This window comes from Convolutriloba macropyga, chromosome 12 (assembly GCF_964194025.1).
Source record: "Convolutriloba macropyga chromosome 12, txConMacr16.3, whole genome shotgun sequence".
Lineage (NCBI taxonomy): Eukaryota > Metazoa > Xenacoelomorpha > Acoela > Convolutidae > Convolutriloba > Convolutriloba macropyga.
The window spans coordinates 40071005-40095699 of NC_134479.1; the positions used below are offsets into that span (position 1 = coordinate 40071005).

The following is a 24695-nucleotide window of genomic DNA, read 5'->3' on the forward strand; positions in this document are numbered from 1 at the left end:
AGGCAAATCACAAAAAAATTAAAAGCTTTCACTGGGTCTTCAGTCTTCAACAAAACGATCAAATAAAACAATTCATAAAAAGACACATTGTATAAACCAATTTTCGAATGATTTCATTGTTCGTCAATGGGCACAAAAATGGAATAAGTTACCACTATGGCTTCGATTAGCGATAAATACACAAACTCTCGAAACTTCACTAACTATCCAAACGATTTGGGAATTGATCTCAAATTAAGTGATGTTTTCGGCTGTTCATTTGTTCCACAAAGAAACTTCTGCTAAAAATAACTCAAAAGCCAGAGCCGGGGTTACGCGTAACAGATTTCTAAAGCAGTCCACCATAATACTCTGATAATGCATTGCTTATAGTGTTCAGGTTGATGTTTGAGGTGTAACGAAATTGCAACAAATAAAAAGGTTTAATCAATTTTCACTTGAATACCATTTGCATTTTAACACCCTCAGCACACTGAAAACTCCAAAACAGCGGTAAAACAGTTTTGTGAAAAAATTACGAATTTAATACAAATTTATCACTTTTGGCTAAAAGCAACGGTGGCGATAAAAAGGTTGAATAAAGTCGATGTTTCTTTTCGACAAATATATTTGCATGGTTTAACCGCAAGAATAGAAATTTTACCACATCGGTTTTATCGCCCGCTCAAATTATTCCATAACTATGAGTGGGATATTTTCTCGATGGTCTTACCAACCGTGTAATATACATTGCACATCTCGAGGTCAAAGTTTTATGGTTCCCAAATCACAAAGCTGATTTTTCAGCCCACCGACTTCTAATTTATATTTTTAGGGTACCGCACTGGGCAAAACTGGACACAGGCGAAAGCTTTTCAATCGCCATAGGCTATGAAAACACAACAAATGACCAGAACAATTGCATAATTTCAATTGGAACCAAAATGTACACTACAAGTGTCCCATGGAACAGCGAGTTTAACCAACTAACACTCGGAACACCAAACAACACTTTTCTGATAAATTATCAGCCAGTATCGAGTTCAAAGTTCAAAGGGTGTTTGACCTCTGCAATTTTGAAATTTTCCAACTCAGTGGATATTGATTTAGAAGTTTCAGACCCGTCAAGTTCTGTCCCAACTTTCAGCACATTGTTGGTAGAAACTATTCCAGGATGCGAGTTTGACGACGTATGTCAAGGGTTCGAGACTAGCCCGTGCCAAAACAATGGAACATGTTCCAATGTTTTTGGTGGTTATGAATGTGTTAATTGTTCAGAAGGATTTCACGGACTGAATTGTGAGTTTAACAAGACGTGTGAACAACAAAATCCCTGTGACGGAGATTTAGAGTGCACTGATGTCGAAGATTCCTTTGAATGTAAGTTCGGTTTGAGAATTAATGGTCGCAGTTTTAGCGCACTTTCAGCGCTTAATGGTGTAAGAAAAGCGCTGATTACACTAAATTTTTTATTGAAATATGCTCATAAAGCAGCGATAATGCCTGACCTCATTAATTTTAAGTGTAGTTTTTTCACAGACAATGATCTGAAAAAAAATATGAAGTTTAACTCAAAATTATAAAATATAAAGACAAAATTTGTTTTTTTTTTTACATTTCTCAGCAGTTGATGTAACAGCTTTTGTCAGTAGCATGCATAATATTTTACTATTAACGAACATCAGTCTCTTATGAACATTTTATTGACAGATTTCTGAGCAGGCTGATATTGAAAAAACACTACTTTTGCGGTCATCAGTCAAAAATTTCAATGGAGTTGAACAATATGAACAAATCTGACTAATTAATGCAACGACCTGTTTAATTTGTTTATTTTGCTGCAGTTTTTTACTGTAATCTGTTTGAGTACAACGCCAGCCAGCCATTATTTTGCACCAGAAAAAATCCCTCTCTTTAAGCGGCCTTTTAAATTATGTAAAATTTATCTCCTTTCCTTGGTCTAGATCTAGAATTTATGGAATGACCTACTAATTCTGGGTGTGTGTGTGTGGGGGGGGGGGGATATCGAATTAAGTTACACGGTCGAGGACCCTTGTTAAAGTAGAGGCTAAATATTTTCATAAGCCCAGCCAAACTCTTTTCATCACCAAAAATGAGTCAAGCTAAACCGTTCCGCCAACATCTTGGTTCGATCTTGTGACATTCTCGAACGTTACCCAATGGTTAAACAATTTCGCTACTTGTCCTCAACGTTTTCGGGAAAGAAAAATAAATAGACACTGCTTCGGTTGCGAGCTTAATTGGAGGGTAATTTTTATTGTCCACCCAAATTTCAGGACTCATTTTATGGTACTGCCAATTTTCAGGAAACGTTTTATTGTCAAGCCAATATAGCAATATCGAGGAGGGTTGTTTTAGGTCCAGCCAAGGTCAAGAAGGGCGAGCAAAGTCCAAACAAATTCTTTCATACCAAAAATCTATCCACGTCAGTCTTTTCATGGCTTATATTGGTTCAGCACGGTTTCTAATAATTCCAGGTCTAGACTATGGTTACTTTTTCCACTGAATCTTTTTCAAGTTTGATGTCGACAAATAAAGATCAACCGCCGTCGCGACCAAATTAATCTCTGATCAGACAATCTTTGGCTAAATTTAATTCCTTTTTTGAATTTTTGTGATTTTTATTCTCAGCTCTAAAAACTACATTTGCTAACCGCATTACAGGCTAAATCAGACCGAATGAAAGGGACAGCTGTTCAAAAATTTGTGCTCCAAATTTTATCTCTGATCAGATTCGTATATGACTTTCGTGCGATCCCTCATCTAGAGATTCCTTTAAAGTCTTATGAGTTTGAGCGCGATCCTATCTTAATGTAGACAATGCTGATTTGATCTCGTTCCGTTATGATTAACTTGGTTATTCTAGTTTTCAGCAAAGATTACTTTATTAGGCATAGACTCTCTAAAAACACTTTTGTGAAAGGCAACAAAACACAGCCCTGATTTCAGCGATAGGAAATTGTAGAATATTAGTTTGGTTTTATTTCTATAAGGTTGAAAAATATGTTATTATTTAAAAAAAACAGTAGAATTAATTTTTTTCAGAGATTTTTTCTCAAACGAAATCAATCAAAAAGCCAATGCACCATTTATTCTAGAAATATAAAACGCCTAGGAAGTCAATAAAAATTTTTGACACTCCTTTTTGTTTTTATGGATTGTCACATCTTCCTTGAAAAATGAATTGATAGTTTATGATAGATAACTTGACAAAAGCTATACAGAATAATTAAACGCGTAACACTCACAGTCACTATACTTATGATAGTTCCTGATAATTTCAATATTTTTAATCACAAATGTCACTTATTAAGTTCAAGTGAGTGTGGAACTTACAGGTTAATATATCTGCGTCACTTTGAAAGGACTAAGATTTGGTTCCAAGAACCATTCGCTAGAAAGAACTCGAGAATTTCAAAAAATCAAAACAAAAATTGAAATATAGCCAAAAGACTCCACCATTGACTCGCAGTATTTGGTTTCGAAAAAAAACAAAATTTGTTTCTAAACATTTATGCCTATCACTTTGAAATAATAACAGAGTAAAAAAATAATATGAGAAAAAACTTTTCACCTCTATCAAAATGCCAAAATATTATAAGAATTAAGTAAGAAATATCGTCACAAATTCTGACCCCAAAACAATTATAGGCAATACAATTAACTTATGAATATTTGAATATATGTATATATATATATATATATATATATATATATATATATATATGTAATATATATATATATATATATATATATATATATATATATATAAATAAATATCTTTATAAAGAAATATAGTCACAAATTCTGACCCCGAAACAAATATAAGCAATAAAATTTATGAACATATGAATGTATATATATATATATATATATATATATATATATATATATATATGTATATATATATATATATATATATATATATATATATATATATATGGAGTTCTTTTTATGAAGTTCTTAGCAGAAGTACAATTAATAATTAGAGTGTATCAAACTTTATTCGCATTTCTTCTGCCACTAACCCTTGATGGGAAGAATATATTTTTTGCTAACAAATTGGATCAATCCTTCCTGAATTTATTAAAACGAACATCACTATATACTTGGCACATCTGAAATTTAATTAGAGGTTACGTGACTCTCCCTGAGGTAACTGAGGACTTCTGGCGGTTATCTGGAACCACCACTTAACGATTCTAGATGTTAGGCGAGGATTTCCCGTTGACCTCTGCAGAGTCAAATAATCTTGCTTTAAGAAATGCCGAAAGTTCTCATAATCAAATTATGGCTATCTATTTAGGAACTTCTGGCATTTTTACTTGTGGCACAGCAGTATTTTGGCATTTTAAAGCTTTTACCTATGTGTTAAGCTATCTTTGAAAAGTTGCATGATTAATCTCCATCATTATGCATTTCATTTGGTAAACAAATAAGTTCCTTCATTAACATAAAGTCCTCAAATTTAAAACTCGCGAGAGATCATTTAATGACAGCGGGCGGCTACTGTCAAGATAATGTAACATTTTGATACCCCGCCGTGCTGAGGCATTTTAACTGCAAAAATGATAGTTTTAGATTAAATTACTAGCCTTTTGGGACATAATCCGTTTATTTTTGCACTAAAGCATCTTAGGAACAGCCTCAGAAAAAAAGCAGTTTCCTCTTCATAATAAAAATTTTCGAGCAACTATAACTTGTCACGTTTGCTTTTTGATCTCATTTTTTCGTGAAAAGAAAGCTGATACGTATAAGGATAGTGGTAACTATTCCATTATTTCCAGTAACTATTATACTTGAAAATTACACTTGAGCCACCTGTACGACAGCTTACGTTTAGTTTATGTGACTAATCAAATATTTGATTTGGCTAATGGATTCTTGCGTAAGGAGTCTTGATTTAACACAATGCTAAACCATCTTTCCATAATTACACGTGAGACAGTCCTGATGTTGTTGATACCAAAAAGTTGGACAGATTTTAGCGTAATGCAAATGAATTGCTCTGGCTCAATCGTTTAACTGAACAGGAAAAAAATAGTTTGCTTAAGTTTACAAAAATTAATTTCAGTTTTATATTGTTAGATCTTATATCAATAAATTAGGTGTAATTTATCAATTTATGATGCTGCCCTTATATTCTATTGTAGAAATTTTTATTGTTGGTTTCTTAACAAGAAATGCCATTTGTACGAGTGAGTACCCATTTTCTTCAATACAGACGTACACCATATAGTACTATTTTTTTATGATATGCTATTTGGGATTAATGCTACCAATGATTTAAGAAATTAACATTTTGAGCAACCGATTGAGCTGCACTTGGAAATTTTTTTATAAATCAATGGCTACCGAATCCTTAATAGCGCGCTTCCCGTACTGGCCTCTGAAACAAAAACGATCTCATCGAAATCTTTTGGCGATTTGACCATTTTTGGCAAATTGATGAATTGCAGTTTGTCAAGTTATAATAAAAAAAGTCTGTAAAATATTAGCTCAATTTGCAAAACAAAGGAAATGGAATACTTTGAAACAAATGAAACAAATGAAATATCTTTCAAAGCCCGATTATTAGAATCGCTTATAATCATTTTTCGACAATAATTTTTAATTGAGTTAAATTGATTACAATCAGTATAATTGCCCAAAATGGCCAACTAAAAAGGGATTATGATTCATAAGTTGTTGACCGAAAACACAATATAATCGATTGTTGTCTACGATAGCTCTCTTTCTGCTTAATCTAGGTGATGTCAAGAATGGTACTCATGAAAATACATTACAGTCAACGGCCGTCTTGCTGGCCATTAAAAATTTCGCAAAGTTTTTAGCAGGTTTTACTTAGACCTTATCGTAAGGGCCTTGGTAAATTTTTTAGTTTACTAACAAGCAACAAGAATGCGTTCAAAGTTTGCGTTCAAAGCTTCATTTAAATCTCAGAAACATTTTTGCAAAAAGTTATCTTTTCATTAGAAAAAATATTTTTATCATAGTCCCATGTGAACTTTTTTTGTATGCTGAGGAAAATTTTAACAAGCTATAGGTTTTTCCGACGACAGTTTTCAGCGAGGCTTCAGTAGTGGCAAGCATTGCAGAAATTTCCTTCATTTTTTCTATAGCAAATTATTATTGTAAAATTGCAGCAAGAAGATCTAAATAACTTCAGTTATTGTTCAATGATGCCTAAAATATCCTATGACCTATAAAAGAATTTTAAAAAGCAGACAAAACTTAAGAGCTGGTAGAACAAACTCTGTTTTCTTTTTAAAAATTTTAGAAATGTCAATTGGAAAAGGCATTCCTTTAAAATCAATGCTTGTTTTACAAATTGAGCAGGTTTAGTTGAAAAAAAAGACATGTTTTTCAAATAGAAACAAGAAAATCATAAATATAAATTTCTTTACTACTCAAATTTTGATGGTAAAATCCAGTTCAATGGAAACAAATAGAACGAACGGAAGTGACTTAAAACTTGGACAAACGCCGCACGCCAAGCCTTAGAAAATTACTTGTATATTTTGAAGCTGTTTACCCATTTACGAAAATCCGCTTTATGCCAGTGATGTTTTACGTAAGTAAGAATAACTTCACCATTTTTTGTTGCAGCTTTTGTCTTTTTCTTGAACTTATTTTAAAAAAACCAAGAAGATAAAAAAGATGAGCATCCAAAATAACACCTTCTTCTATAGTTTCGTTGATATATGGAAAACAAAACTTGATTGCAACAAATTGAATAAATACAAAGTATGTATAATGAGATAAGATGTTAACATTTAAGCGTGACTCAAGATTTGTTATTTGGCTTAGGTCAATTGTTTCAATTGATTTTTTGTTTCAATTGATTTTTTTAAGTTTTTAGTAAGTACCACTTCTTTTCTCCCCTCCATTTTTTTGTTTTAAAATAATTTAATGTCATAGCTTGTCACGTATGAATTGAATTGTCTTGCTCGATAGGACAAAAATGAGGGGATAAAATCTTGTCATTAATTCTTAAGTAGTTCTCAACTTTGAAAATAACAGTTTCATACACTGACTTAAATCTCGGAGAATTTCAATGCTGAACCAACGTTTATCAATAGTAAAGCCCAATTTCAATTGATTATCAAGTGAATTTTAATTTTCTCTATGCGAAGTTTATCCACATTACGATAAAAAATTGATGTTATTGAGTTCAAGCAGGCTAAGTTTATCCTGCAAAGTCTGAAAAACTTCTCATGCACAAAGTTTGCAGCATAATTTCATACGTTTTAGATTACAACTTGTAACAAGACAGTAGTATACACGCTCCTTATACCAGCAAATTTGTTGGTAATTACCGCAAATCTCACTTACAATAGTGGTTCCAACTCTCTTCACAAATTAAAAACTACAAGTACGTACGCGGAACTTTGAATTGCAGATGGAACAAGCCTTGTTGGTGGGAGTTAAGCTTAACATATTGTTTTCATGAAGCAAATATTGCACAAATACCAAAAACTAGCCTGTGTAAATTAAAAAATGAACAGAGTACTTGCCGTTCACAAAAAACAGAATGACTGTAGGCTGATTCATTGCTTCTTTGCTATGTCGCTAACTTCCTGATAGAAAGTTAGAAAAAAAATTGGCTAACTAAATAATTAACATAGTAATTGTTGTGGTGCCTCAACATTAAAAACATTGTTTCACCGGACTGTTCCGCTTGCGATTGCTTCTATCTGACCTTAAGTACTTCTTCCAAATTTTGTTTTGGATAGAGTTGTTTTTTACACTGTTTTCTATTTCTGGCGCTCAAACAACTATTGAGTCTGAAATTTTTTGTTTTATGTCCTGACGACGTTTTTAATAAAGCTCAGATTTTCCGAAACACTTGAGTCGACTTTACTTTTTTTAAGTGTTATTTTGCAAGGTCTGGACTGAAAATTTCCGGTGCTAAAGTTTTTGGAACAACTGGTTAGAGAGTGTTTTGAATGTTGGCAGGTTTTTAAAGAAATTTTCCCACTTTTTTAAACAAATTTTAAAAAAGTTTTTAGGAAGAAGAGTAGTTAATTTGCTTCGTATAAGTCCATTCATAGCGAAAAAAGCTTCGAGTCATAAGGTAATTTTTCATTATTTAGATTTACAAGCCCCTCCATTTTGCCGCTCAGTTCTAATTCTTCCCAACGGATCAATCATTGCAAATCGGAAATTTGAAATTGACTAAACGGCTGCTGTCTTTTGGAAAAAAACACATTGAATTCTCATTAAATTATTGATAGCAAACAACTAAATGGTCAGTGTAGGTCAGAGTATAAATGAAACAAACCAAATATATTCGGGTTTAAATTCGAGACAATGGTACTATGAAAACTTAAAACTTTTCCATGATGCCTTGCCGTCGCAATCAGTTGAGTTTTGTTTAAAGAAATGAAAGAAAAACATTTTAAGATGCTTCTTTAGAACTATTGGTCTTGCATCCATTTCAATTATGTTTTAAGAAAACTCACGTTAATAAATTTATTATGAAGGGTTGAGCCGATATTCAGGACAGAGTTTTCTAGTAGATGAGTTTATTTTGTGATTGAAGCAGTATATTTTGGTTCGCTGGCTGTAGCGTAGATTTGATGTTGGTAAGTGTAGTTGTTCGAAAATTGGAAGCTGGTTACTGGTAAATTTCATAAAATAAGTTAGTACTTTGTATTCCAAGAAAATTTTTATCGGCAGAATTTGATGTTTTAGTTTTAGATCAGAAGAACTGTCGTATTTTTTGCGATTGAAACACGTCTTTACAGCCCAGCTCAATTGTTTCTCCAAATTAATAAAGCAACTGAGTTTTGAGCTGGCCAGAAAAACCCCTGAATAGTGTAAATGATTTATCACTAAGGCATTCGGGATTAGTAGTCTTGTTTGCTCAGGGAACGGGCGTGAAATACGTTTTGATGTTTTTATCCCTGTAGTCGTTTTGCGTCATACGTGTTTAAATTATTCTTGAAAAGTACAATCAAGACAAATTCCGAGGTATTTTACGCAATTGACTTTTGGTATTTTGTAATTACCAATTAACAGATTGTTTCTTTTGGTTTCTTCTAGATTTGATTTTTTTGAGAATGTAATAAATTCAGTTTTTGAGTGATTGAGAATAAGACGGTGTTTTTCGTAATATTCAGATATATTTTTTAAGGATTGTTCAAGATTATTTGTTGCTAATTTTAGGTCCGTATTGTATGTAAGATTGATAGTATCATCGGTGTATTGAATTATTTTTGTATTAGCAGGTATTTGTTTGTTCAAGACATTATTGTACAGGTTAAAAAGAAGGGGACCCAATATTGTTCCCTGTGGGACAACTTGATATAACCCAATCCAATCGGATTCGACATGATTCATTATGATTTTTGTAGCCTGTGTGATAGATAACTTTCTATTATGTTTCGGGCATTTTTGGAAAATCCTATATCATGCAGTTTATGAAGAAGGATCTTGTGATTTATCGAATCAAAAGCTTTAGACAGATCGAGTAGAGCTGCAGTGAAAAAAATATTTTTTATTTATATGGTACCTTATAATTTCAGTACAGTATACAAAGGCGTCAATCGATGACACTGTGTTACGAAAACCAAATTGGGTATTGGAAAGCAACCCAAACTTTCCAATATATTCTAAAGTTTGCTCACGAAGCAAACTCTCAAAAACGTTTGCTAGTGAGCTTGCAATTGATATGGGTCCGTAATTCCCACGCAAAGAGTTTTCTCCTTTGTTAAAAATTTGAGTATCAACAGCCTTCTTAAGATCTTCAGGAAATTTTCCTTCAGTTAAAAATTGGTTAAAAAGCAATTTAATTGGATCAGCTAAAAAGAAAAAGCCATCTTTAAGAGCCCATGATGAGATATCTGAAGGACTTGATAGCTTGTTCGAGTCTAAATTTTTTAGAGTCATTAGGACTTCTTTTGTGGTTAAGAATCTAAAATCAAAGTTCTTTTCAGATGTCCTATGGTTGGTGGGAAAAAAGTTGCAGACGCTTCCAATGTAATCACCTAATTTAGAAAAATTTTAGTTGAGAAATTGGGCCATTTTGTAGTTATCAGTAATAACATCATCAAAACAGATGTTGAGGTAGAAGATGTTTTGGCGGAACTTGGTAGAGTTTCTTGAGTTGTATTCAAAATTCCATTTTGTTTTTTCTGAATCTGCTGTTTTAAAAGATGCTCTTTATGAAGTCGTTGCTCTCAAGTTTAATTTTCGATTTTTCAGTCCGTATGAGGACCGCTTTAGAAGGGCGCGATAGCGGATCACTTTAGTCAAAATTTTCTAAGAGATACGATACATGTCTTCAGCGTCAGATGCTGTTTAAAGAACATCCCAATCAATGTGCATCCAGTTCTTGTAGGTAAAAATTTTAATAATATTTTGATTTGTCGAAGAATTTTTTATTCTTGGAGGCTGCTTTCTTCATAGTTACATTCGTTATCTTTGCAATAGCTTTGTGATCAGATGTAATGGGCGATTCACAAGTAAAAACATTGGAATGAGGCAGCTCATCATCCTTGATTACAAAATCAATCAGATTTTTTCCCCTTGTAGGTATTTTGTTGACCAGTGATAGATCATAAGGTACAAGAATTGTGTAAACTTTGGTTCTTCCGTTGATGTTAAGGTAATTTAATTTGAAATCGCCAAGTAATAAAATTTTTTGCTTTTTGTTATTCCATAATCTCTTTGCAATGCTAATTCTTCGAGAAAGATGTCAATTTTAGTTTCCTCAGGATTATATGAAACATTCATAAGCAGTGAAGGAAACTTTTTGTATGGTAGATTGAGCTCAACCCAAAATGTTTCGAAGTCATTGCTCAATTTTGGAAGATTATTACGGTTTTTTGGATTAAAAATTCTGGGGATCAGCAACATTACGCCACCCCCTTTGACTTTTCAGATATTCGGTCACATCTGAAGCAAGAATAATAAATGCTGTCTATGCACCATAGATTAATATCATCTTCCTCATTCAACCATGTTTCCGTAAAAGCAAAAACAGTATTTTTTTAGCATTCTCTTAACATCTTTTTCAATTGTTTTCTTTTATTGACTAAACTACGGCAACTTAATTGGAAGAAGCATAATGGATATGTAACTTTTTTTATACCAAAGCATTACATCGTTGAGCAAAGCGATTAATTTTTTAATGAACAGAAAAACTTTTTACAATTCAGATATGCCTATAGTGGCTGCCCCACTGCTGTCAGGGACGCGGGACGAAGAAAGGCCTCAAGCAACAGCAAGGAAACCAAAATGAGCAAACTTTGTTTATTGTTGATCATATGGAGGGTTTCACAATTTTCTCCTCATTTCTGACCTCAAATTAGCTCAGGTTAGTAAGGTGGATATCTATAGAAAGCATTGTTGTTGTATGGATATGAATATGAGTTGTTAGAGTACTGCCTGTTTAAAGAAGGTTTTCTCGACAAAATTTTTTTATAGCTTGAAGTGTTAGAGATGAAAGTATTTGTCGTATTGGCATAAGTAGGATGTGTCTCTAAGGTTTTGGAGATCAGACCATCGGAAGTGTCTAATAGAAATCGCATTAGATGGTTTTTTAGAAAAAAAATCCCACTTCGATAATTTAGGTGAAAATTCTCGTGATACAGTTTACTGTACGCGCTGTTCTCGTAGTCCGTTAAAGCAATTTCACGACCACTGTTATCTGTTTTTGCTCCGATCTCTTTTATCAATTTACTGTAATCCAAAATATTGATATCAGGATCATTTTTGTAGTAAGTTTTGTTTAAGTCTTTGAACTCATCATACATCTTTTTTTGACATATTCGCGCTTGTATTTTTCATCGGGATTACTGTCATCAGGTAAAAGTTGTCTGGATTGAATTTTTTCCGACATAATTTTACCAGCTGTTTGTATTGTTCAAAAACATCTCTGCGTTAGCGTTCGAATTTGAGATAGCTGTTTGTCCCATCTTGCAATATTACTGTTTTCATTTTTGTCCCTGGAAAATTTTTCAGTAATTCCAATTTTTCTATTGTCGTCGAGCCCCTATATGCATTAACTGTTATATCGGTAGGAAAATTTTTTTTCGGTTTCTAACTTTCCGATAATGCTACTCCCCAAAATAAAATTTTTTGCATCCGGGGGGTTTCTATTATTGGGAACGTTCTTACCATTTAATCCTCTATTGATACTTGCGTGGTGCTACTAGAGCTTGCCCTTTGCTCCCACGGCTAGATAATTTCTGGTCGACAGAAGTAACTTAATCTTCTATAAATTTTTCTCTCTGTTCTAGTTTTTAATAGATTTGCTTTTCTAAATCATACATTTGCTCTCAATTGAGCTTCATGAAGGCTTATTGAGGGAGTTTCAATTTTGATGGGATTTACTTTTGATTATGGATAGAACAAACGATGGTAGAATTTGAGAATATATGAGAGAGAATGAATCAGCTTGAGAATAAATCAGAGAGAAGCTTTGTTTTAGCCAGAGTATGAATGCAGAAAAAAGAATGAAATTAGAAAGTCATTATAGCTGTGAAGAGATCAACTGTTCAATAGAAAAGCGCAAAGATAGAATAGAACTGTTTGCGCTTTGAGCCCAGCGCTTTTCAATAGAAATGCGCTCAGCTTAAAGTCACCACGTTGCGCTCAAATAAAAGTAGTGTTAGTTGGAAATTGAATTAAACTTTTTATTCGTATTATTGTTCCGACCCACGCGTGGGGGGAGGAACTATATATTCAAATGGGTTTATTCTCTTTTTTTGTTTAGTCAATTTTGGCCCATCGATATATTCACCGTAGAGAGTTGAGACTGGTATCATTAGCAAGCTCGTCGAAAGTGGAGTTAAAAAGATTTTTTTTTTTGTTTTTTACAGGGAAATATTGAAGTATAAAATTTTATGATTAACAGACGGAATTCAGTATTGACATTTTGCGTGTTTTTGGAGAAATTTGAATTTGTGTCATTTTTGCTAGTAAAGCTATTGGTTTTACAATAAAGGATAGAGGAGGTTTGTTGATTGGCTTTATAGTTACATTCGTCATCATTGCAATAGCTTTGTGATCCAATATAATGGGCGGTTCACAAATAAAAACATTGGAATGAGGCAGCTCATCATTTTTGATTACAAAATCAATCAGATTTTTTCCCTTTATAGGTATTTTGTTGACCAGTGATAGAGCATAAGGTACACAAATTGTGTCCATTTTGTTTCTTTCGTTGGGGTTAAGGTAATTTAATTTGAAATCGACAAGTAAAAAAAAATTTTGCTTTTTTGTTATTCCATAATCTATTTGCAATGCTAATTCTTCGAGAAAGATGTCAATTTTAGTTTCCTCAGGATTATATGAAACATTCACAAGCAGTGAAGAAATTTTTTTGTATGGTAGAGTGGGCTCAACCCAAAATGTTTCGAAGTCATTGCTCAATTTTGGAAAACCATTACGGTTTTTTGGATTGAAAAAAAAAATTTGGGGATTAGCAGCATTACGCCACTCCATTTGACTTTTCAAAAATTTGGTCACATCTGAAGTAAGAATAGTAATTGTTGTCTATGCACCATAGATTAATATCATCTTCCTTATTCAACCATGCTTCCGTAAAAGCAAATACAGTATTTTTTGAGCATTCTCTTAACATCTTTTTCAGTTGTTCTCTCTCTTTTATTGATTAAACTACGGCAACTTAATTGAAAGATGCATAATTGATCTTCAGTTTTTCTATACCAAAGCGCTACATCGTTGAGCAAGGCATTTAATTTTTTAATGAATAGAGAAACTTTTTACAATTCAGATTTGCCCATAGTGGCTGCCCCACTGTTGTCAGGGACGCGGGACGAAGAAAGGCCTCAAACAACAACAAGGAAACCAAAATGAGCAAATATTGTTTCTTGTTGAGGGGTTCGACAATTTTCTGCTCATTTCTGACCTCAAAATAGCTCAGGTTAGTAAAGTGGATATCTATAGAAAGCATTGTTGTTGTATGGATATGAATATGAGGTATTAGAGTACTGCGTGTTTAAAGAAGGGTTTCTCGACGAATTTTTCTTATAGCTTGAATTGTTAGAGATGAAAGTGTTTGCCGTATTGGCATAAGTAGGATGTGTCTCTAAGGTTTTGGAGATCAGACCATCGGAAATGTCTAATAGAGTTCGCATTATATGGTTTTTTAGAAAAAGAATCCCACTTCGATAATTTAGGTGAACATTGTCGTGATACAGTTTATTGTACTCGCTGTTGTCGTAGTCGGTTAAATCAAAAATCAATTTCACGACCACTGTTATCTGTTTTTGCTCCGATCTCTTTTATCAATTTACTGTAATCCAAAATATTGATATCAGGATCATTTTTGTAGTAAGTTTTGTTTAAGTCATTGAACTCATCATACATCCTGTTTTTTGCCATATTCGCGCTGGTATTTTTCATCGGGATTACTGTCATCATGTAAAAGTTGTCTGGATTGAATTTTGTCCGACATAAATTTACCAGCTGTTTGTATTGTTCAAATATATCTCTGGGTTTGCGTTCGAATTAGAGAAAGCTGTTTGTCCCATATTGCAATATTACTTTTTCATTTTTGTCTCTGAATATTTTTTCAGTAATTCCAATTTTTCTATTTTCGTCGAGCCCCTATATGCATTAACTGTTATATCGGTTGGAAAAATTTTGTCGGTTTCTAACTTTACGATAATGCTACTCCCCAAAATAATTTTTTTGCATCCAGGGGGTTTCTATTATTGGGAACGTTCTTACCATTTGTTCCTCTATTGATACTTGCGTGGTGCTACTAGAGCTTGCCCCGTTGCTCCCACGGCTGGATTATTTTTGGTCGACAGAAGCAATTTAATCTTCTATCAACTTTTCTTTCTGTTATAATTTTTAATAGATTTGCTTGTATAATACATACATTTGCTCTCGATTGAGCTTCACGAGGGCTTCTTGAGGGAGTTTCAATTTTGATGGGTTTTACTTTTGATTATGGATAGAACAAACGATGGTAAAATTTGAGAATAAATGAGAGAGAATGAATCAAATTGAGAATAAATGAGAGATAATGAATCAAATTGAGAATAAATCAGAGAGAAGCTTTGTTTTAACAATAGTATGAATGCAGAAAAAAGAATGAAATTAGAATGTCATTTTAGCTGTGAAGTTAATTAGAAAGTTAATGAATAACTGTCTTTGTTGGCAAACTCAGCGCTAAAATGGGACTCATCTTGGATTCTTATAATCAATAAGTGTTTGTATTATGTTGGGGTGCCATCTTTTTCTATTTTTTTTCGGATTTTGTTTTTTTATGAGAGTTACTGACGATAACGATTTCTAATCAAAGTTAAAATAATGAGCAATTTTATATACAACAAAATGCGGCCAAATAAATTTATAGTATGTGTTCTCACAAAAGCTCATAATTTTTTTGGCTTCGACAATGTGCTTTCGTATTTTTCAACTAATTTCTTCGGTCTTGCTCTCGTTTATCATTTTTTGCAGCCTCAAGACTTCCTCCTCTTAATCGAAAATCTAATTGCTTTCTTTAAAGGCTATAAATGAACCTTTACGTTGATTTCAGATTTTACCTGGTGCCTCTTATGACTTTGAGTGCCAGTTATGGCTTTAAGTGTTTTTTCAAGAAAAAGTTAGTGAAACTTTGAATTTTGCCATTTTTAAATTATTTTGTCCACATGTAGCTAAGTCTTAAAGAACACAAGGCAAAACTTATTTCAAGTCCAGTAAGTTCACTTTTTAGAGTGGTCTTGATTTCAACTAATGGTTTCTTGGCTTCCTTATTACAAAATTTCTTAAAATGCTTGTGAATCTCGCATATTTTCCCAAATTTGTTTACATTTTTCCTCTTCAAATTATCACTTTCGTAACAACACAAAGTGGCATTGAGCAAATTTGAAAAGAAAATTTTCAGAAGTTTGAGTGAACAGCTTATAGTTTAAACAGCTGGGAAACCATTCTCTCTAAAAACTTATTTCGTTTTTTTGTTTTTGCCTCTAAATGTTGTCATTTTTGTGTTGTCGTACGGCGTTTTCTTGAGAATTAAAGGCCTTAAATGCTACCAAATTTGTTTAAACGAAACGATTTACTGATTTCTGTTTATATCTAGCGTTATTAATGACATTCATTTAACTTTCTAATGAAACTTTTTTTGTACCTCACATTTTTTGCTTGGTCTTCAACAAGAAAGTTAGTCTCATCAGTTACAGAACTCATCAACTTTTTTTCAATCCAAAAGATATTTTTGATTTTTTTTGTTGTGACTGATGTCTTTAGAGCTTATAGATCAGTTTTCTTGAGGAGTTCGAGAGTTTTTATTTCTTGTCAAGTTTTGTGGTTCTTTTTGATGTACTTTACAAAAAGACTTCACGACCACTGTTATCTGTTTTTGCTCCGATCTCTTTAATCGATTTACTGAAATCCAAAATATTGATATCAGGATCATTTTTTTAGTAAGTTTTGTCTAAGTCATTGAACTCATCATACATCCTGTTTTTTGCCATATTCGCTCTTGTTTTTTTCATCGGGAATACTATCACCATGTAAAAGTTGTCTGGATAGAATATCTTCCTACATAATTTTACCAGCTGTTTGTATTGTTTAAATATATCTCTGGGTTTGCGTTCGAATTAGAAAAAACTGTTTGTCCCATCTTGCAATATTACTGTTTTCATTTTTGTCTATGGAAAATCTTTCAGTAATTCCAATTTTTCTATTGTCGTCGAGCCCCTATATGCATTAACTGTTATATCGGTAGGAAAATTTTTTTCGGTTTCTAACTTTCCGATAATGCTACTCCGCAAAATAAATTTTTTTGCATCCGGGGAGTTTCTATTTTTGGGAACGTTCTTACCATTTGTTCCTCTAATGATACTTGCGTGGTGCTACTAGAACTTGCCCCGTTGCTCCCACGGCTGGATAATTTTTGGTCGACAGAAGTAACTTAATCTTCTATAAACTTTTCTTTCTGTTCTAATTTTTAATAGATTTGCTTGTATAAATCATACATTTGCTCTCGATTGAACTTCATGAAGGCTTCTTGAGAGAGTTTCAATTTTGATGGGATTTATTTTTGATTATGGATAGAACAAACGGTGGTAGAATTTGAGAATATATGAGAGAGAATGAATCAGGTTGAGAATAAATCAGAGAGAAGCTTTGTTTTAGCCAGAGTATGAATGCAGAAAAAAGAATGAAATTAGAAAGTCATTATAGCTGTGAAGAGATCAACTGTTCAATAGAAAAGCGCAAAGATAGAATAGAACTGTTTGCGCTTTGAGCCCAGCGCTTTTCAATAGAAATGAGCTGCGCTCAAAGTCACCACGTTGCGCTCAAATAAAAGTAGTGTTAGTTGGAAATTGAATTAAACTTTTTATTCGTATTATTGTTCCGACCCACGCGTGGGGGGAGGAACTATATATTCAAATGGGTTTATTCTCTTTTTTTGTTTAGTCAATTTCGGCCCATCGATATATTCACCGTAGAGAGTTGAGACTGGTATCATTAGCAAGCTCGTCGAAAGTGGAGTTAAAAGGAATTTTTTATTTTTATTTTTACAGGGAAATATTGAAGTATAAAGTTTTATGATTAACAGACGGAATTCAGTATTGACATTTTGCGTATTATTGGAGAAATTTGTGTCATTTTTGTTGGCAAAGCTATTGGTTTTACAATAAAGGATAGAGGAGGTTTGTTGATTGGCTTTATAGTTACATTCGTCATCATTGCAATAGCTTTGTGATCCAATATAATGGGCGGTTCACAAATAAAAACATTGGAATGAGGCAGCTCATCATTTTTGATTACAAAATCAATCAGATTTTTTCCCTTTATAGGTATTTTGTTGACCAGTGATAGAGCATAAGGTACACAAATTGTGTCCATTTTGTTTCTTTCGTTGGGGTTAAGGTAATTTAATTTGAAATCGACAAGTAAAAAAAAATTTTGCTTTTTTGTTATTCCATAATCTATTTGCAATGCTAATTCTTCGAGAAAGATGTCAATTTTAGTTTCCTCAGGATTATATGAAACATTCACAAGCAGTGAAGAAATTTTTTTGTATGGTAGAGTGGGCTCAACCCAAAATGTTTCGAAGTCATTGCTCAATTTTGAGTTTCAGACTTTTCAAATCAGAAATGGCTGCAAATACGCTTTTTTACTCCAGTTTGTTTAAATATGCAAAAAATTTAGACCTAACATCCACATTAATAGTCTTTGCAAACGCCAGAGAATGCTAGTTTCTTGTGTTCTTGTGTTTTGCTTCCTATGTTAGTCTTCTTGGATCAAAAATTTGAGAGTCCCGCGAAAAAAGAACTCAATAATTATACAAAGAGCATCACTTGTTTTTTTATTGAAAAATTTAACATTTTTAAGATCTTTTTTGTAAACATATGGAATTAATAACTGTTTTTGTTGGCCGCGCAGCAAACTCAGCGATAAATTGGGACTCATCTTGGATTCTTATAATCAAAAAGTATTTGTATTATGTTGAGGTGCCATCTTTTTCTATTTTTTCTTCAGATTTTGTTTTTTTATGAGAGTTACTGACGATAACGATTTCTAATCAAAGTTAAAATAATGAGCAATTCTATATACAACAAAAAGCGGCCAAGTAAATTTATATTATGTGTTCTCACAAAAGCTCATAATTTTATTGGCTTCGACAATGTGCTTTCGTATTTTTTAACTAATTTCTTCTGTCTTGCTCTCGTTTATCATTTTTGGCAGCCTCAAGACTTCCTCCTCTTAATCGAAAATCTAATTGGTTTCTTTAAGGGCTATAAATGAACCTTTACGTTGATTTCAGGTTTTACCTGGTGCCTCTTATGACTCTGAGTGCCAGTTATGGCTTTAAGTGTTTTTTTAAGAAAAAGTTATTGAAACTTTGAATTTTGCCATTTTTAAATTATTTTGTCCACATGTAGCTAAGTCTTATTGAACACAAGGCAAAACTTATTTCAAGTCAAGTAAGTTCACTTTTTAGAGTGGTCTTGTTTTCAACTAATGGTTTCTTGGCTTCCTTATTACAAAATTTCTTAAAATGTTTGTGAATCTCGCATATTTTCCCAAATTTGTTTACAATTTTTCCTCTTCAAATTATCACTTTCGTAACAACACAAAGTGGCATTGAGCGAATTTGAAAAGAAAAATTTCAGAAGTTTGAGTGAACAGCTTATAGTTTAAACGGCCGGGAAACCATTCTCTCTAAAAACTTATTTCGTTTTTCTTTTTGTTTTTGCCTCTAAATCTTGTCATTTTTGTGTTGTCGTACGGCGTTTTCTTGAAAATTAAAGGCCTTAAATGCTACCGAATTTGTTTAAACGAAACCATATACTGATTTCTGTTTATATCTAGCGTTGTTAATGACATTCATTTAACTTTCTACTGAAACTATTTTTGTACGTCACATTTTCTGCTTGGTCCTCAACAAGAAAGTTAGTCTCATCAGTTACAGAACTCATCAACCTTTTTTCAGTCCAAAAGATTTTTTTGATGTTTTTTCGTTGTGACTGATGTCTTTAGAGCTCAGAGATCAGTTTTCTTGAGGAGTTCGAGAGTTTTCAATTCTTGTCAATTTTTGTGGTTCTTTTTGATGTACTTTACAAAGAGACTTTTTGCAAAGAAAAAGCAATTAAAATCAAAGGAAGCCAAAGCAAAAAATCATAAATATTTTCTGTCAAATTTAAATTTTTAATTGTTTTCTTATTAATGGCTTCAACACTGATAAATTGTTCCTAGTTTGTTCGTATTTTGAGTTCTGTCCACATTTGTTTTTTTTTGTAATCCCATGATTCGGTCGTACTATTAAAAAAATGGCTTCCTGAGGAGTTGCGAGTTAATTTGTTTGTTTTACCTCGGAAATGTGTTTCTTTTTTTGAAATTTGAAATATATTTGAAAGAAATAGTGGATTTTCGAGCGTTGTCAAATTTGTATTATTTCTGTCAATTTTGTTGCTTGGTCTCTGTAACGAAGTTGCATTCTCTTTCTTTTGACCGATATCCAAGTATAATATTGATTTAAATTTCACCATTGAGCGTTTTTTGTTTCCATTGCACACTAATGGCTTGGCCTAATTGGCGTTGAAAAAATTCACAATTGAAGATATTTTTGTTCTCCAAAAATAGCTTGTGGTTTTAACGGTTGAGACACTGCTGTTCTGTTTATTTTATTTTTATTCCTTTTTCGGCGTTTTATTAGTTGTCTGACAACATAGGACAATGACGGTTCTTAATTACTTCGTATGAAGTGTAAGTTAAACTTTTCACTCAGCCGAGAAGATAAGAGTTGTTTCATCCAATTCTAATTGGTTTTCTTCACAATTGAATGCCTATTTTTGAACTTTGCCCTTTTTGCTCATCGTTGTCAACCTGTTACAGAGTCTCATTATTGACAGGCCTCATAGTTTATCTAATGAAGTAGAGGTTAATTTGCTCAGTTCAGGTTTTTCTGACTCCCTTTCCATTTCCTACCTAGTGTTTTTTTAAAAAATATAGACATCGAGTTTTAATCGTAACTAATATTTACCTTTGTTTGATTTTTTTGTTTACTCTCTTTTTGTCAAGTCTCGTCGGCCCTCTAACCCAGCATTATTTTTTCACTTAGTTCTTGGTTGAACGATATGTGAATTTTTAAAAGTTGTGTATCTCTTCCTCGTTTGGTAGACAAATCAAAACGTGAATGAGCTGGGTCAAAATTTTATGTGCAAATGCACATTAATGAGCCTTCTTGTTTGGACTAAAGTTTAATTTCCAACCAATTTTAAAGCACAAATAGTGGACAAAAATGGCGATAGTGACTGAATAGTGGACAATGGAGAAAACGGAATTGAGCTGCCAATTTGAAAAACTCCTGACATATATTACCACACATTGTCCATGAAGTCATTAAGTGGCAATAGTGACGTTTAGTGGCGACAAAAATTAAAAAGAAATAGTTTTGCATTTTTGTCTAGAGCCATTATTTTAATCACTGTGATGACCTCTTAGTTACGCATAAAGTGACTTGGAAACCAAAAAATATAATGTTTGAATAGTTTTTGCCTTAAGTATCTTAAGTCCGAAAGTTAGCAGAACCTACAAAATTATAGCAAAAGTATTCACCTTGTTTTTCCTTTTAAATTAGAAGTAATTAATTACGGCTAAGCAATTTGGGACCTGATAGGTGCTATATTCAGCAAATATTGATCGCGATAAGTAATGACAGTCCTGACTTTGTCTCAACTGAACGGATTTTGAAATTTTAATCAAGCTTAGATTTTGCAGCTCAAATTAGAAAGTTACTGACAATAATTGGGGATGAACTTGTTTTAGCCAGGCGATTTCTTTAGACTTTTTGCGAAATAGAAAAGTAAAGTCTCTCTATTCTCTTCCTAACTAGCTTTTCGCGTGTTTTGATGTATTTTTGTAGGAGTATGTACTCGAAGTTGGCTGGTGTAAATTTACTTTTGCTAGCATACGCTTATGCCCGTTTTCTATGAAAGTTTGTCAGGGCAGTAGATCTTTAAAAGAATTAAAGTTCCCGAGAGGGCTAACTTAGCGAAAACACTACATAGAAGTTATTTTCGAAACTTATAGGATTTAGAGGCTTAGGCCCCAAACCACCTTAGCTAAATTTCAGATTCTACAATTCAGTAGTTTTTCTTTAATTTATTTAATGAAATTTTAAAATACTTCGCGATTGAAATAACCATTATATTTCAGTTTGGGCTAGATTGCTTGATGGCTTGTATACCCTAGATTTGAAAATCGGTTGCTGTGCATAACAAACTTCATCTGGCTCCGACCCTAGAAAGTCAACCTTCTTACTTATAGAGATATTTTGGCTCACAGACCCTTACAGATCGGAGAAAAAGTCTTAAGTTTTACGCAATAATGAAAAAACAAAAAAGAATTAATTGAGGTGATTAATCAAAATCAATGTTAGGGTCACTTTTCTAAGGGAGTATTATACAACAAGGGTGCTCGTTAATGTGCGTTAGCACATGATATTCCGACCCAAGCTCATCTACATTTTTTACTTAATTGTCAACCTAATGATGATAAAATAGAAGGTTGAGTCCAAAAAAATCGTTAAAGAATCAAACAACTGATTGAAATACGTAACACCACCCCTCATTGCAGCGCTCACAAGATCTGTCATTGAAAGACTACGAGAAAAAAACAAACCACAAAATGAGCAAAAACATAAATTTTTTAGCGAATGTGCTAAAAGAAGAGAATAAGAAACACAAATATTGACACAAAAAAAAAACAAAACTTTTATAAAAAAGCATATTGTCCATCAAACAAAAAAACATCAGTTACGACATGATATCAATGGAAAAATGGTTTCTCAATTACAATGAATTGGATGGAACATCTCAATGATGAGAATAAGTTACAGGTTGACGAAAGGAACAAAACTGTTTGAAAATCAGTAAAAATTTTTGAAAACGAACAAAATCATGCACGGCAATACTGTTCGCTAAAATTGACTGCATTGAGTACGATCATTCGTTTATTCCTTACTTAGAAGCCTATGAGACCAGTCAGCAATTCATGACTACATGAAGAAGTAACAAAATAGCAAAAACAGCAAATTCAGAAACAATTGAGCAAGAAAAGTGTTGAACCCAATATACCCAATAAAAAAGAAGTTCCTGGTAATTTTTTTAAAATTTCATATCTTTTTTAACAGCAATGGGGTTGTTCTTTTCTTAGCAATATGACTTCAATTTTTTTTTGAACTTATGAAAACTCTTGGCATCGAAGTCATAAAACCAATAGTTAGTAGTTAAAACCGCTTACCAGATTATTTTGTTTGAAGTCAAAAAGAAATTGTTCATGTTAATAATAAGACTAACTTACAGTTTATGGAAATAGTTTCAATAAAGGTTAGTGTTCTAAAAAATTTTAGAAATTTTTTTAAAAAGTCTTAATAGCCACTAAATTCAATAGCTCTCAGTGGAAGTCAATAAATACGCAAAGTTATTCCTCTTATAGGTATATAAGAACGTTTGTCGTCTTAAGTCATCAATAAGACATCAAAATAAGTCTTTTGATCATGAAAAAAACAACAAAAGCAGGCAAAAACCAAAAAATTCTGTAGAAAAGTGCAAAAAAGTGTCGGAGCCAATTGAATCATAAGATTTTCTCTGCAAACTTTATCTACTATCAATTGATAGTCTTCTTTAAGCCACTGGAAATTATCCATTTTCGGATACTGAGAAGAAAAATGAAAGTTAGCCAAAATTACAAAAAAAAAATATACAAAAAATAAGAAAAAAAATTATTAAATCTCGTGGCATCGAAGTCATAAAGCCAATAGTTAGAAGATAAAACCGCTAACCAGATTCCTCTTAATTGCAATAGAAAAAAGAGGTCCAGTTATTACTGAGACTGTCTTACAGTTCACGAAAATAAGATTAAGTTTGATTGATGGCCAAAAGAATTCTAAAAAATTAATTTTAAAGTCTTAACAGCCATTAAGTTCAAGAGCGTTCAACGAAATCCGCAACGATATGCCTTAATGGGAACTTAGGGATGTTTGTCACCTATATGTTATCAATAAGACATCACAATAAGTCTTTGATTATGAAAACAACAACAAAAGCAGGAAAAACCAAAGAATTCTGTAGAAAAGTGCAACAAAGTGTCGAAGCCAAATGAATCATAAACTTTTCTCTGCAAATTTTATCTACGATGAATTGAGAATCTTCTTTAAGCAACGGGCAATTATCAATATTCGGATACTGAGCAGAAAAATGAAAGTTAGCCAAAATTACAAAAAAAATATCCAAAGATTAAAAAAAAATTATGAAAACTCGTGGCATCGAAGTTTTAAAGCCAATAGTTAGCAGATAAAACCGCTAACCAGATTCCTCTTAGTTGCAATAGAAAAAAGAGGTCCAGTTTTTTCTTAGACTGACTTACAGTTCAAGAAAATAGGATTAAGTTTGATTGATGGCCAAAAGAATTCTAAAAAATTAATTTTAAATTCTTAACAGCCATTAAGTTCAAGAGCGTTCAACGAAATCCAAAAAATCCACAACGTTATTCCTCAATGGGAAGTTAAAGATGTTTGTCACCAATATGTTATCAATAAGACATCACAATATGTCCTTTGATTATGAAAACAACGGCAAATACAGGCAAAAACCAACAAAAATTCAGCCGAAATTTCAAGAAGATAGTGACGAAGCCATTTGAACCATAATCTTTGCTCTGAAAACTTTATCTCTGGTCCATAGGGCGTCTTTTTTAAGCCAATTGGAACTATCAGTTTTAGGATAATAGGAAAAGATTTCAAAGGGAACCAAAATTACAACAAAAATCTGAGTTTTTTTTGAAATTATGAAAACTCTTGTTATCGAAGTCCTAAAACTAATAGTTATCAGATAAAACCACTTAACAGATTAATTTTGCTTGCAGTAAAAAGATGGTGGTCCTGTCATTACTGAGACTGATTAACTGTTCATGGAAATAAGTTTAATATCGGTTAATGTTCAAAATTTCGAAAATTTGATTTTAAAGTCTTAGCAGCCATTAGCTGTCCACTCAAAGCACTATATAGGGTTACTTAATGCACATTAGGAAGTCGATTGCACTTTAAGTTAGCGAGTCTATGCCATAGGACTCCCAAAGTTTAGTAAAATTTCAAAAAGAAAATCAAAATTTCATCGAAATTTTCGAAAACACATATTCGAAGACATGAAAAAAACATGAGTTATTCCTTGAGAACGAATATTTTGTTCACTGGA

At 32.6% G+C, this 24695-nt stretch overlaps 1 protein-coding gene across 2 annotated transcripts in view; it reads left to right on the plus strand.

Moving 5' to 3' along the window:
- Window positions 1–24695, plus strand: part of LOC142351247 (uncharacterized) — a 75504-nt gene that overhangs the window by 2788 nt on the left and 48021 nt on the right. Inside the window, exon 2 of one of the 2 annotated variants that reach the window (XM_075403392.1) lies at window positions 815–1359. In XM_075403392.1, the coding sequence (XP_075259507.1) occupies window positions 815–1359 (545 nt within the window). Of the gene's footprint in view, window positions 1–814; window positions 1360–4964; window positions 5199–24695 lie in introns of those variants that run through there. The other variant, XM_075403393.1, reaches the window with a different exon arrangement.